The sequence below is a fragment of the Aquila chrysaetos genome, chromosome 16, assembly GCF_900496995.4.
Source record: "Aquila chrysaetos chrysaetos chromosome 16, bAquChr1.4, whole genome shotgun sequence".
Classification (NCBI taxonomy): Eukaryota; Metazoa; Chordata; class Aves; order Accipitriformes; family Accipitridae; genus Aquila; species Aquila chrysaetos.
In genome coordinates, this window is record NC_044019.1 from 12,801,039 (window position 1) to 12,814,723 (window position 13,685).

General features: G+C 38.3%; 1 protein-coding gene across 5 annotated transcripts in view; it reads left to right on the forward strand.

The window, feature by feature from the left end:
- KCNQ1 (potassium voltage-gated channel subfamily Q member 1) overlaps nucleotides 1-13,685 on the forward strand; it is a 370,157-nt gene that overhangs the window by 103,352 nt on the left and 253,120 nt on the right. For 3 of the 5 annotated variants that reach the window (XM_030038702.1, XM_030038706.2, XM_030038707.2), the window contains exons 7-12: nucleotides 2,501-2,611; nucleotides 5,131-5,226; nucleotides 8,549-8,671; nucleotides 9,674-9,815; nucleotides 11,139-11,165; nucleotides 13,545-13,610. In XM_030038702.1, coding sequence (XP_029894562.1) covers nucleotides 2,501-2,611; nucleotides 5,131-5,226; nucleotides 8,549-8,671; nucleotides 9,674-9,815; nucleotides 11,139-11,165; nucleotides 13,545-13,610 — 565 coding nt within the window. The remainder of the gene's footprint in view (nucleotides 1-2,500; nucleotides 2,612-5,130; nucleotides 5,227-8,548; nucleotides 8,672-9,673; nucleotides 9,816-11,138; nucleotides 11,166-13,544; nucleotides 13,611-13,685) is intronic. The other 2 variants (XM_041129087.1, XM_030038703.2) reach the window with 2 other exon arrangements.

Below are 13,685 nucleotides of genomic sequence, written 5' to 3' on the forward strand. Positions count from 1 at the left end.
CCTAATTAAAACAATTAGTTTTACATGCTGCTTTTCAATGAAATTTTAATGTGTGAGCTCTTGTATCAATTTAATTTCATTATGCCAACATATTTACTATGCTAGAGTAGAAGTTGAGTCAGTATTTCCATTATAAAATCCTATTTTACAACTGTAAAATTAGTATTGTACTCTTTAGGGGGTTATAATCTGGCTGTAAAATTTCATTTAGGGCAGAAACTTGGCACGTAAGGTTTCAACAGCATATATCTTGGGGAAAAAAGAAAATGTAATTTTGGAATACAATGCGTTTGTAGATGGATTAGAGTTATGAGGGCAGAGAAAAATGTTAACTTAAACACACACTTTGATTTGCAACCCAATTTCCAAAAAAAAAAAAACCCCAAAAATCCTAAACAAACAGCACAGAAAATACTTTTCTTGTGTCAGTGATGCTTCATATGGACCAATTCAGAAGGGATGGGCAGGGGGGTTGTGGGAAAGGGGTGACAAATGCTTCTTAGTTGTGTATGAATTTTTCTTCAGTTATACTTCAGTCAGCTCAAAAGTACCCATTTCTTTTCACATTTCTAGTTAATGTATCTATTTCAACATGATATTAAGGTTGTAACAGAATAGTTGATAAAAATTTTCAATGACGATTTGTAAATCTTTTGAAAAACTTAAGCATAACCCACTATCTTCTCTAACAATCTTTTATGGAAGAAGGCATTGGAGGCCATCACTATTCCCATAATTATATTTCCTTTCTTATACTATATATTTTTAACAGGAAATTGTAATTAGAATTTAGGATTTTTTTATTTTTTTTAAACTGACCCTCTTATGCAGGTAAGGAGATAATGTCATCCCTTCAGTTCCTCATCAGGCCCTGAATTAAGGTGGTGTTTCAACAGCAATTTCAGGAATACAGGCAAAGGTACTTGGGTACTTAATTCACCTTGCTGATTCTTAAAATACTTTTGTAGGATATGAAACAGTTTTGGAAATAAGCCACATTTTAAAAACTTGTATTAAAAATTAAATGCTAATACTTGACTGTTTTGAGTATCAGCAACTTGCACTAAACTTTTAACATCAACATGTCAAGCAGCTAGAACTGTCCCTTTGTCATGTCTTTGACAGACACATAATGACATTGCTTTGAAGGTGGGCAGTTTGAGTATGGATGGCTTGCTTTGTGTGTTTCTGAGGTACAGCTCAGGTCAGAACTTACATCCACAGGATTTCCCTCTGGTGTCTCATCTTTTAGTAGGAATGGACAATTATTGAAGTGGCCAATAGCCACACTTTTCCTGAAGCACCTATCATGACCTTTTATTTCCCCAAATCCAGGTTCTCCATCCCTTCACCCCCTTAACAAACATCTGTAAATCTACCCTCCCCTTCTCTCCTTCCCTAGAGATGCTGCCCTGGGTATTGCCTGCATTTCTGCAATCGCTGGGTAGTATGCATTACAGCAGACAGGTGAACTAGGAGCAAATGCAGGACAAGGTGGGGATGGCCTGTGTATATTACTGTCTGGAACTAGCATCCTCTGTGTCCTGGACAGCTGAAGCCCATACTGTCAGAAGAAAATCTGAACAGCCAGCAATTGAGGTGTGCTTCAACTGCTTGAGAGCTTCATGTGGTTTCACATGCTCTGATTTGGTTAGCCTTCTTCAAAGTCACAGATAAAAATCTCTCTTAATTTCCAAATTCAGAAATGGCTTGTGACATAGGTGAATTTAAATTGCTCTCAGGTGCCAAATGTATCCTTCTGCTTCAAACAAATCCATTCTTTCCTTGAGCTCATGCAAATAATGATTTATTAAGCCTTGTTATGCTACATCAGTGTGGTGGTAATCTTTACTTCAGTGTTTTGAAACCCAAACGCAACAGATGTTTCCTGCATGCGTGCATTAAATTATCTGTTCTTGCTCTCGATGTATTATACGAATTAGTGATTCGTTAGACTATGTTTTCAGGATCTTTACTGCATGGAAAATTTTCAGCTTCTCTTGCTATTTATACCAATATTATTCTCTAGAATACTTCATGTCTGACCCCAGTCATAGTCCATGGTTACAGTATATGTATGTTCTTTCTATGCAACAGCCCTCAGCAAACATCTCCTGCCCATAAAGAAAATAAGCAATTCGGAACTGTTGGCAGCTTCCCCCTAAGGAAAGTGTATGATGTGGGCAGGCAACCCATATCCCAGTAACTTCATGTGCTGTAAAGTTGCCTCAGCCATGAAGACTTAATGGTTTTACTTTACAAGATTTTAAGCGTGTATTTTATTGTAATTCAATTTCCTGTACCTTTTTCCATCTATTACAGATGGGGAAGCAAACCTGGAGAGGAGAGTTACCTTCATTAATGTCACACAGACTGTCATTGGGAGAGTTAGGAATGCAACCAGTGTTTCTTTAAAATAAATAAAAAAGGAAGAAAGAACAACAACCCATAACTACCACATTGATACTTGCTGTAATGTGCTATGTATTTCTCTTTACAGGTGACTGTTACAACTATCGGCTATGGGGATAAAGTGCCTCAGACCTGGATAGGAAAGACGATTGCATCTTGTTTTTCAGTATTTGCAATTTCATTTTTTGCACTACCTGCGGTAGGTTATCTTGTGCTTTTGCTGGCAATTTGGTGTTGACTCATTAGTCATCAGAGGAAAATTTTGTTATTAATTCTTTAACCTTTCATTTAACCTGATATTATGAAAGCTTTGTATTAAACTTCTACATTGTAGTTAAAATATATATAGCTCGTAGTAGCAAAAGAGCTTCTAGAAGTACCAAAAAAAATTGCATATGCAGTGTTTATTGTATGCAACACTAGATTTAGTATGTATTTGAGAAAAGGGTATTTAATTCAAAGTACTTATTCTGCCCATCTCAGAAGGGTAAAGGAAATTATTTCTCATGCTAATTACTTCTGGACTCAGTGACTTAGTGATGTTTTGGCTTTTTAAGGCATTCACTCATATTTTACTCAACTGATTAGGTCCAGGGTGAACTGTAGAGTTCTCATACACATCCTTCTAGCAAAGCTGCTGAAAAGGTGTCACTGGCAGAGAGACAACAATAAGCAGCCAGGGACACTGATGCAGCTCTTTGCCAAATTAGCATCTGTCCATGGCCAAAGTCCCATTTCCAAAAGTGACATAGGGCTGAGCTTTTAAAGGTGTTACAGCACTTTGCACTGAAAATGGGTTCCCAGGTACTTTTTGACAAGAAACAAGGCACTTGAGTACCAAGGGTAAAGTCAAAATCAGGAAAACCTGGACTGTGGTTTGAAAACCCAAAATGTTTAGTGCTAATGGTAGTTAAGGGTATTTTTTTCACAAATTTAGCTTTACTTCTGAATTGTGCTGTTAAAACGTTTGTGCAACCTGAAATGTGCTGTTAAGATACTTATTTTTCAGCAAGTTTTTCAATTCAGTGACACGAACAGTTGTGTTAGCAGATGCTAGTGTAGTTCTGGCAGGGAAGTGGTGGGGATAAGTACAGGATGGATGAGAAGAACACTTCTATTCCAGTACTGTCACAAAAATTCTTCATGATGTGAAACAGTAGCTATTAAAACTCCAGTGGCTTTTAAAAATTTGTTGCTTACTTTAAAGGTATGCAATCTTTTGCAGAGGAGGGTAATTAAGTGTAGATTTTTAGACTCTCCAGCATCAGTTTGCCTTTAAAGCATATTCTTCCCCCCCTCCTCATTCTAATCTCTTTCACGTTTATTCCTTGTTTAAAAGAGAGATCTGGTAAATGAAATGATTTGTAAGAAAAATGCTAAAAGCTACTATTTTGACTGAAGAGTTGTCGATTTTTTTTTTTTTTTTCCCCTCAGACTTGAATGCCAGCAAAGATGTTTTATAAATAATTGTGTAGCAGCCCCACCTTCACAGCAATGCTTTTAGGTTTACCTATCAGATTTCCCTAGTCGTTTGTAGAAGTAAAACACCACCACACACCCCTTTATCTGTGTGATTTTATTACTGAATTAAGTTGTTCTTGTGAGTTGGCCCATGGGGGAAATTCAGGGTTTGAAGCTCTAGCAGTAAATAGTTGATAGGTAGTAACTACTGCACGCTGCCTTGTTGCTGTTTTAAATAAGGGGAACTGGCTGAGATCACAGTCAAAAGTAATTGTGGCTAAACACAACTGGTACGGGTTCTGGATCTAGCAACGATCCTTCATTTCCCGAATAAGTGATGTTTGAGCATCATTAACTCTTTGATCTTTGCTAAACGAACATAATAGGAAGGGCCTTTCCTGTTCCTTTCAAAACACTTGATGATTAATACTGTTCTTAGAGGTTGAGCCAAGATCACTGGCTGCTCTGACACCTTGACTACCATATGGAGAAAATGAATTATGCTTTTTTGAGTAGGTGTAGTCATGTAAGCTGATTTATAGAAGATGTCATTTCATGCGTGTTACTAAAACCTCTGTTAAATATGTCTATAGCTATGGAAATGACTGCATAAATGACTCCCTCTATACTTAATTTTGGACTTTATAATTATACTACGTTTGGAGGCCATTCTGGGTTGTATGCCATCCCGTGCCATTAGTCCATATCCTTTGTCCTGAGAGTGGATTAGATGGCCTTGTGTTGAACTTGCTGAAATCCTGACCATTTTGTAATATGCCTTTTCCTCTTCTTTGTCCTCCCCTCCCAGCATGCGTTAACATATGGAAATAGAAATTACCATACTACAGTTAAAAGGTCTTTCTTGTGACCTGAATCATGCCATGCCAAAGCTTTATTTCTCATAAAAATGAAGTTAAGCACATCAGGTTAATATTTCTCCCTATTCTGTCGTTCCCCTGCACAAGCTTTTATGAGGCTTTTAGAGGGTATGAAATATCGTTTCTGCTCGCTCTTTAGTGTTTGAGTCCAGCTGACTTAAATAGGCTTTGGATCAGGGCATGCTAGCATTCATAGTTTGTTTCAACAAGTAATACTGAGTCTAAAAACTTAACAGTATTAAGTCATTTCCTCTAAATAATTAGTTGGGGTTTATGATGCTGAATAGAAGTTTATTAATACAACATAATTTGGCAAGCTTATGTGTGGGTTTTTTCCCCCTTAAAAAAAATTAGATCTGTGTTTTCTTTCTTCCCACAGGGAATTCTTGGTTCAGGCTTTGCCCTAAAGGTACAACAGAAACAACGACAGAAGCATTTCAACCGTCAAATTCCAGCTGCTGCCTCTCTCATACAGGTACCGAGTTCCTGTATTTTGCATACTATAATTTCTTTCCATTTACAGTTTTTTTCAAAACTGTTGTCAGTATTTTCATGCCTGATTCCCATTAAAAATTGTATAGGAGTTACAGATGCACGTCTTTCAAACTGTTTTGGAAATCCCACCTTTAATGTAAGCTAATAAGCAGAAAAGTTCCCTCCCAAATCAGTGCAAACTGTTTAATTCAGCTGGTTAAAATCTAAACTGAAGGCTAGCGTGTAGTTATTGAACAATTATTGAACAATTTACCTGGGGAAAATATTATGAAATACTATGCTTGCAGTAGAGAAAAACAGAGAGGAGGCTTCATGTAAAATTGTACTTTTAAAAAATACATTGTTGCTTGTAAAGACAAATGTCAGATAGGCTTCATTTTTGTTGGGACAAATAAATTCTTAAAAATCTCAAATTTAGGAGAATTAAGTCAGAATGTTAAATAGGAAAATCTTGTCTGAATTTTTCAGCTCCAGGATAGGTGGCTGGGAACCACTGTGATTCTGCAAAATCAGTTTTTTCATGTAGGATAACATACAGGCAGAAAAATTTTGATCCACTCTGTTAAAAATACAGTTGCAGTTCAGCATCAGTAAAGTCAATGAGATTTTATCATTTACTTCAGTGGAGCCAGCATTTCACCCTGGAGAAGTATTAATATTGTTTCATTCTAGCTTTTTCCAGCTTTTCTTCCCTCACTCAGTATCTGCATGTAGCTTTAGAAGCATAGGGATCAAATTTAAAAGAAATCTAGATGTACACCTAAGCTGTATCATTTTTGTGTTCTCATATGACTTATTTCTCTAGCTTCATGAGTGAATGTGGATTTCCAGGTCAGGCTCTTTATGGAAACAGTAGCTGACTGTAAAGTTTATGCTTGAAACTAAACAGTCCCAGAGTTAATGTGAAAAAGGTTTAAATTTAGGGCTCTGGTTATAGCCAGAGATTAGCCAAAAATCTTCAGACTCAGTGTGTTTCGTTTGGATTGCATGGTTAGAAAAAGGTACGGTTTTGCAAAGAATGTGGAAAACATGTGACAAGTGGTGTTCCTCAGGGGTTGGTATTGGGACCAGCCCTGTTTAACATCTTTGGCGACATGGACAGTGGGATTGAGTGCACCCTCAGCAAGTTTGCTGACAACACCAAGCTGTGTGCTGCGGTCAACACACTGGAGGGAAGGGATGCCATCCAGAGGGACCTTGACAGGCTGGAGAGGTGGGTCTGTGTGAACCTCATGAAGTTCAACAAGGCCAAGTGCAAGGTCCTGCACATGGGTCGGAACAATCCCAAGCACAAATACAGGCTGGGTGATCAGTGGGTTGAGAGCAGCCCTGCGGAGAAGGACTTGGGGGTGTTCGTTGATGAGAAGCTCAGCATGACCCGGCAATGTGCGTTTGCAGCCCAGAAAGCCAACCATATCCTGGGCTGCATCAAGAGAAGCGTGACCAGCAGGTTGAGGGAGGTGATTCTCCTCCTCTACTCTGCTCTCATGAGACCCCACCTGCAGTACTGCCTTCAGCTCTGGGGCCCCCAACATAGGAAAGACATGGACCTGTTGGAGCAAGTCCAGAGGAGGGCCATGAAGATGATCAGGGGGCTGGAGCACCTCTCCTATGAAGACAGGCTGAGAGAGTTGGGGTTGTTCAGCCAGAAGAAGAGAAGGCTCTGGGAAGACCTTACAGCAGCCTTCCAGTACCTAAAGGGGACCTACAGGAAAGATGGGGAGGGACTCTTTATCAAGGAGTGTAGTGATAGGATGAGGGGTAATGGTTTTAAACTGAAAGAGGGTAGAGATGTAGATTAGATATTAGGAAAAAAATTCTTTACTGTGAGGGTGATGAGGCACTGGGACAGGTTATCCAGAGAGGTTGTGGATGCCCCATCCCTGGCGGTGTTCAAGGCCAGGTTGGATGGGGCTTTGAGCAACCTGGTCTAGTGGAAGGTGTCCCTGCCCATGGCAGGGGGCTTGGAACTAGCTGATCTTTAAGGTGCCTTCCAACCCAAACCATTCCATGATTCTGTGAATGGATTTTTAGTGTTCCCACTGACTCTTTTGGGAAATCAACCCCAAATTATTGGGAAGCCTGAGATTGCATGCTGAGAATGTTATACTTGGCTCTATCTGAAATGTTAAGGAGGAGTGGAGGATAGACAATGAGTTGCTGACTACCTGTTCTTAATAGTGGTAATTATGATTTACTAATAGTCTTGGACTTCTAAAGGCCCAGTTTAATAAATGCTCTACAAATAATTTACAAAAAGTTTATTCTTAAACCAAGAATTTTATGAAATAAATACAAGATGACAACAGCTGAAATGAGTGATACTTTTTCCCTGTATTCCTTCTTATCTTCTAGTGGCCAGTTTCTTCCAGTACCCTATTAACCGTGGTGGGATTTACATGGTGATTGTCTGATCCTTTACTTTTCAACTGCTGTCTGTTTTCCTTTGTCATTCTGCCTTGCTTTGTTTCTTCCATTTAGTGTTTTCTGGCCTTTCCCACTTTAGATTTTGTGTATGTGTATGTGTGTCCTTTTTTCATGTAGTCTGTAAATGAGGATCTGCCTTTTTAATGTGGAGACTAATTATTAATCAACTTTGACGGTATATTTACACAATTAAGTGAGAATGCAGTAGTGTTTTGTCTCTGATTGGTCTTGTTTCCTAGGCCTGGTTTTCCTCCTTTTTGTCTTGGAACATAGTACTTTAATCATTGGTGGTTGGCAGGAGGGAGGACTGGTTTTGCCTTTTGGCTCCTGGTTAACCATTGGTTCTGTTCCCTCATGCCCTCAGTCTTATTTCTGTGTATGAATATAGCCCTACTGACCACATCACGATTGGTTGGTTGTTTTGGTTTTTTTTTCTGATAGTACTCGTGTGAGGCAGGGAAGAATGAATTTTTTTTTTTTTTTTTTTTTTTTTCTTTTCCGAGTAGGAGCTTGAAACACAGGATGCAAAGGGCAAAATGCTCAGAGAGGGAAACTGGGGCAGAGCAAGAAATTTAAACCCAATCTTTTGAGTCCAGTCTAGAATTCTCTCTTACTATTTGTTTGTTGCTAATGCAAACAAAAGTTGCACTTGAAAAGACTGATCTTCCTTTCTGGTTTGCCCAGTTCAAACTATGTGGTTTCTGTTTACTAAATACGGATTCTAAACCATGCTGAGTTTATGTTTCCAGTAGGGAAGTTCAAGAATACTATTAAATAAAGAATGACTAACATGCTACTTGGAAGTTACTTTTTAGTACAGATAGCTACAAATCCGATTGCTTCAATTGTTCTGTTGCTTAAAACATTTGTTCTAGACTGCATGGAGATGCTATGCAGCAGAAAACCCAGACTCTTCTACATGGAAAATATACATTCGAAAACCTGCCAGAAATTATCATTTGCTGTCACCCAGTCCAAAACCGAAGAAATCAGTGATGGTACCAGTAACTAACATTTCCTATTATAGTAATTTAAATTTTTTAAATTAGATTGAATTTGTTTACTCTCTAGAGGCTATTTGTTGTGTTTGTTTTACAGATTATTACTTGGTTTCGAAGTATTTATTTTCATTTCAGTTTTGAGATTTTCAGTATACAAATGTTTTAAACCGTAACTTAATTTGCTTCAGTTCCCAATCTTAACTTTTTTAATGGATCTATGGGTTTGGAAAAGAGCAATAATGACTTAACTCAGGCACATCAGTCAGTAACTTACTGTTGTTGTTTGGAAAACTATAAGCAAAGGAAAAAAAAGAAAATTACTATTTCCAAAACAGTAACTTTGAATTGTTTTTTTAAAAAAACCCAACAAAACTACTGCTTCTCTTAGCTATGATTTTGTGGTTTCTAAGCTTCTATGGTGAAGACATCTTGTGCCTACATATGCTAGTATTTTCATATCAACTGACTCCATAAATGAAGAATTTTTTTTATTTTAAAAACAGCAACAAAACCCCTTTGTCAGAATGTTTAGATTATGTAATACTTCATCCTCTCTATTGTAAGAGTATTACACAGGACTCCCAAGCTGGAAGGAGAGGATGTTGTGCAAAAGTTTCCCTAGTATCCCAGGTTCATCTGAGTTCAGTAGCAATATATCCATTTGCTTTTTGCTGAAGGTATGATGTATTGCATCCATAAAATGGTAAAGATATTCTAGAATAGTTTGATTTATATAAACTGTCACAGAGCTAGCAGATGTTTTTACTGCAGGCAAGGGATTTGCTAATGACAATGTGCAGAATTCTAGTGATTAGCCAGTTTTGGCAGGATGGGGGTCAATCTTACTTAGAAATGCACTGTGTAGCATCATGAAAACTTAATTGATTAGGCACTCTTTTGACTGGTTATAGCTCGTTGGGGACTGCGTTATTATTGAAGATACTACTGAAAATATAACTAAATGTGACTTTGAGTAATTTAATGTACGTGTGTTTTTAGGTTAAAAAGAAGAAATTTAAGTTAGACAAGGACAATGGGCCTTCTTCTCCAGATAGAATGTTAACTGTTCCACACATCACTTATGACCATGTGACTGAGGACAGGAAACCTGATTTCAGTTTTGAAGCTTATGAAAATTCTGGTAAGAAATTCCATTATAAAATGGCAGTAGCTGTAATGGCTTCTATTAGTGATTTACACACAGGTCCTCTTTAATATCTGTAGGAGAGAGGATGAGGACAGAGCAAGCTCTTGTCATTCTAAAGCAAGAATACTTTGCTTTTTGACTTTGTTTGCTAGCTTGTCTGGATGAGATTCAACCATTTCTTTAATGAGCATGCTTCACTGCAGACAAACTGAGATTATTTGTCATTTCTGCCTGCCAGAAGAGCTACTGTCTCTGAGGCTGGTACATACATTCCCCAATTCTGCAACTGATTGAAACTACAGGGATTAGCTGTCAGCTTTTCCACATGAAATTTACCCAAGATGTGTTACTATTTTGCTTGTACTTCAACCAAAAAGGATTGACACATCTTGGCTGCACTGATCATAGTCTGCTATATGAAACTATCATGTGCTCCTTCCTGTCATCTGCTCAGTGGAGTAGGCTGTGAATGAAATTTTGAAAGCAGAAGTACTTAAGATAAACGTAGATCCATCTGTATTAACTGTCACTGTACAAAATGGTACAGTATGAGGAAAAAGAAGAAAGGACTCCGATAGTCACCTTATAATTAATAGCTTACTTATAGTTGCTTTAGCTGTAATGAACTTCCAAAATAACTCTGAATTTACAGTGTGGCTTTTTTACAAATGTACTTTTATTAGAAGCTTTTAATATGTATTGCTCAAATTTTGGCAGCAAGAATGAGGTTTAATTTTTAAGGTGTGTTTTATTGATTATGGATACCTTAAGTACTTATGTTTTTTCTCCTCATAAATTTGGCTGAGCTGATTAAATTTAATGATCTTTAAAATAAGATAGAAATGTGGGCTGGCACCAGGCAGAGTTCAATTCAAGCAGAAAGTCTCACCTTCCATGTGCTTTTTTGATATGCTTCTGTCTTGTCTTGTTCTGTATCATGCATGCTTTTCCACTCTTTCTTGGCCTCTATTAAGGAATGATTGAAAATTGCATCTGGTTGTAGAAATGACATAGCTGTTAAAAGGTGGACAAGTACTAAGTTTAGTCTGTGTCTCAGTCTTTGACTACAGATACCTTTCTTCAAAACAATCCAATAAATGAACTGTACAAATGCTTAGATTTGTAAAGTCCCACCTTTTATCATTAAGTTTCTAAGCTGATTAAAGGACAATGTGATTTGCAGGCAGCCTGCTACTGCCACTTCAAAAATCAGCTCTATAGCTTTCAATAAAAGGATTTTCTCTAATTTCTTCTGACACTTATCTTTTTTCTTTTTTATCTGTGTTCTGCTCTCTCTAAACTGTTACAAGTATACAGGACAAACAGGAATGTTAAAATTGCTTGGTAAGTTGAGGAAAATAATTCTATCTATGGCATGCCAGCTTATGACCATGTAGTGTTTGCAGTGCTTTTCATGTGTGTCTAGTGCCGTAGAGTTTCTAAGAAATCTTTTGCAGCCAAGGAGATCAAAACAGACAAAAATGTACATTCTCACACTTGTAATCACAGTTGCACCAATGGTTTCTTTACAAAGAGAAAAGTGAGCACTCATTTATTTAAGTAGATGATCTCTGTTTTTTTTTTATTATTGAGAAAAATTGCTCGTGTATATATAACCAATAGAAAAAGATAGTGTACTTATAAATAAGGTATGATTCATCCAGTAGTTAAGTTATCTGAGCATATAGCTGAGAATTAATTTCTAAACAAATAGATTAGGATGGAAGAAAAACTTCCAGATTTGACCTCCAATATTGTGCATTCTGAAGTATACACATCTGTTCCTGTAAAAATGCTCTGTAGATATTTGTGAACAGATGGGGACCCATAAATTAAATAATTTATTTTACTGTTTGTCTGGATTCTGTGATCACTTAAGCAGCCATGTAGTCCTGTGATGTCTCTAATGTGCTTGCTTAGGCACTTTCTTAACAATTGAGTGTTCCCCAAAGAGTTTAGGATTAGAGCTAGGTCTGGGCAAAAAAACTCTGTGATTTAGTGAGAGTGCTGTAAGCCACCTGCAAGTTGTCTGCTCTGCAGCCACTAAAGAAAATAGAGGTTTCTTTTCAGTGATTGAGTGCAAGGATGCTCAGGCTTGGATTAAATTGTCTGAAAATACAAGGTTCAGTTTCTCCTCTGAACCCACGTGGAGCACAGGTGCAATTAAGGTGGTAAAAAAGCAGAAAAAAACCTGAATCTCCTTGACTCCCCCTGACCAATCCTTGATTTGCCCATTTTCCGGTTTCCACTTTTCTCCTGTATTCCAAGCGGTGCATCTCTGCTGGGGGCGAGCATGGTAGAACAAGCTCAGAAAAGCAGCAAGAGCCACGAAGTCACCTGTTTCACATGAACAAGAAATTCCTTCATCTTGGGGAAATATCGGAGGAGCTTTGCCAGACACCATAGGTTCAGTTTCTATTTCCTAGCCAGGTAGCGTGAGCTTGGTGAACCTGAGAGGTCACCTAACACTGTTCTCACACTGACTCAAAGAAATAAAGAGGAGAGAGTGTTTTTGTACTTGCTGTGAATAAGATTACCTACACAGAAAACTGAAGCTCCCAAGTCAAAAGCTCAGAAACAAGAAATTAGGAAGTACAAGACTAATGGATGCTCATACAGCTTTGATTTCATCTTCAGAAAGCCTCTAGTCATATATCCATATGCTGCTTTCTCATATTCAGTAAATTTTGGTTCTGTCTTTGGGCTGCCCAATTATATTCAAGTCTTCACACTCCTGGATCCCCCATCTGGCTTCCCTGCCAGTACACTTGTGCAACCAGAGATTTCCACCTCCTTTTCTCCCCTCCTCCTTTCTCCTGGCATCATCAGTTCAGCAAAGACCCAAGAGCCGTGGCTAGAGCATGCGTAGCACTGACAGAACACTTGCAAAATGAGGCTTTTTTTCAGATTTTTTAACACCAATACATTTATATTTTAAGAGTTTTTCTCTTTGCATGACAGTAAGGCAACAATTCTGAAAAATACCACTCTGTCCCACAGGCACTTCTTAATGAGACAGTTATTAAAAGGATAACACTATTAAAAAGAACTAAACATAGCATAAACATGATGTTTTGCTGAGTCTCTTTCTCGTCATTGACTCCTCTTGCTTGCCTGAAAATTTTCCCCAAGAAATTCAGCTTGAGGCAGACACTTGGCTTAAATGGTTGAAGTGGGCAGCTTCAAATGCTTTTTGTGGGATGTGTCAGGCAGCTTCAAACATGGGTGGCAGTACTGGTCTGTCCACCTGACAGCACGAAAATCTGGCCGGGAGCTAGCTACACTGTGAACAGTATGAAACAGAGCAAGAGGGGTCTGACCCGTATGAGGTTGTACACTTGGAAAGGGAAACACTTGAGGAAACCCTAAAGTCAGGAAGGAAGGGGCAAACATAGATCATTTTCCTCAAAATGGGACTGGCATGTAGGGAGGAATATCTTGCAGTAGGTGACACTGTCAGGAAGAATGGGTTCGAAGGGACAACGATGCCTCCCCTAGTGGTGATTTAATATTCTGCTAACATGTAATGCACACTTCAAGAGTTTCATACAAAGTCTTTTCCGCAGTATTTTTTTCTTTTGTTTTTAAAGATGTCATGTACAACATACTATATTTTAGGTATGCCTTCATCTCCTCAGCTGCCTATCTGGAGCTTTTTTCTCCCCCCCCCCCCCCCCCCCCCCCATCTCTCCTTATTTTATGTGCATCTTTACTCTGACTCAGATTGTCAGCGCTCCTGGCCATCCTTTTCTGCAGACCAGCAGTCTTCCAGTGCTCCTTCCTCTCCAGGTAAAGCTCATAATATTTCATTGCTCCATCACCTTTGTTAACTACTAAATCTTTGCAATGCTCTGTCTGGAGTTG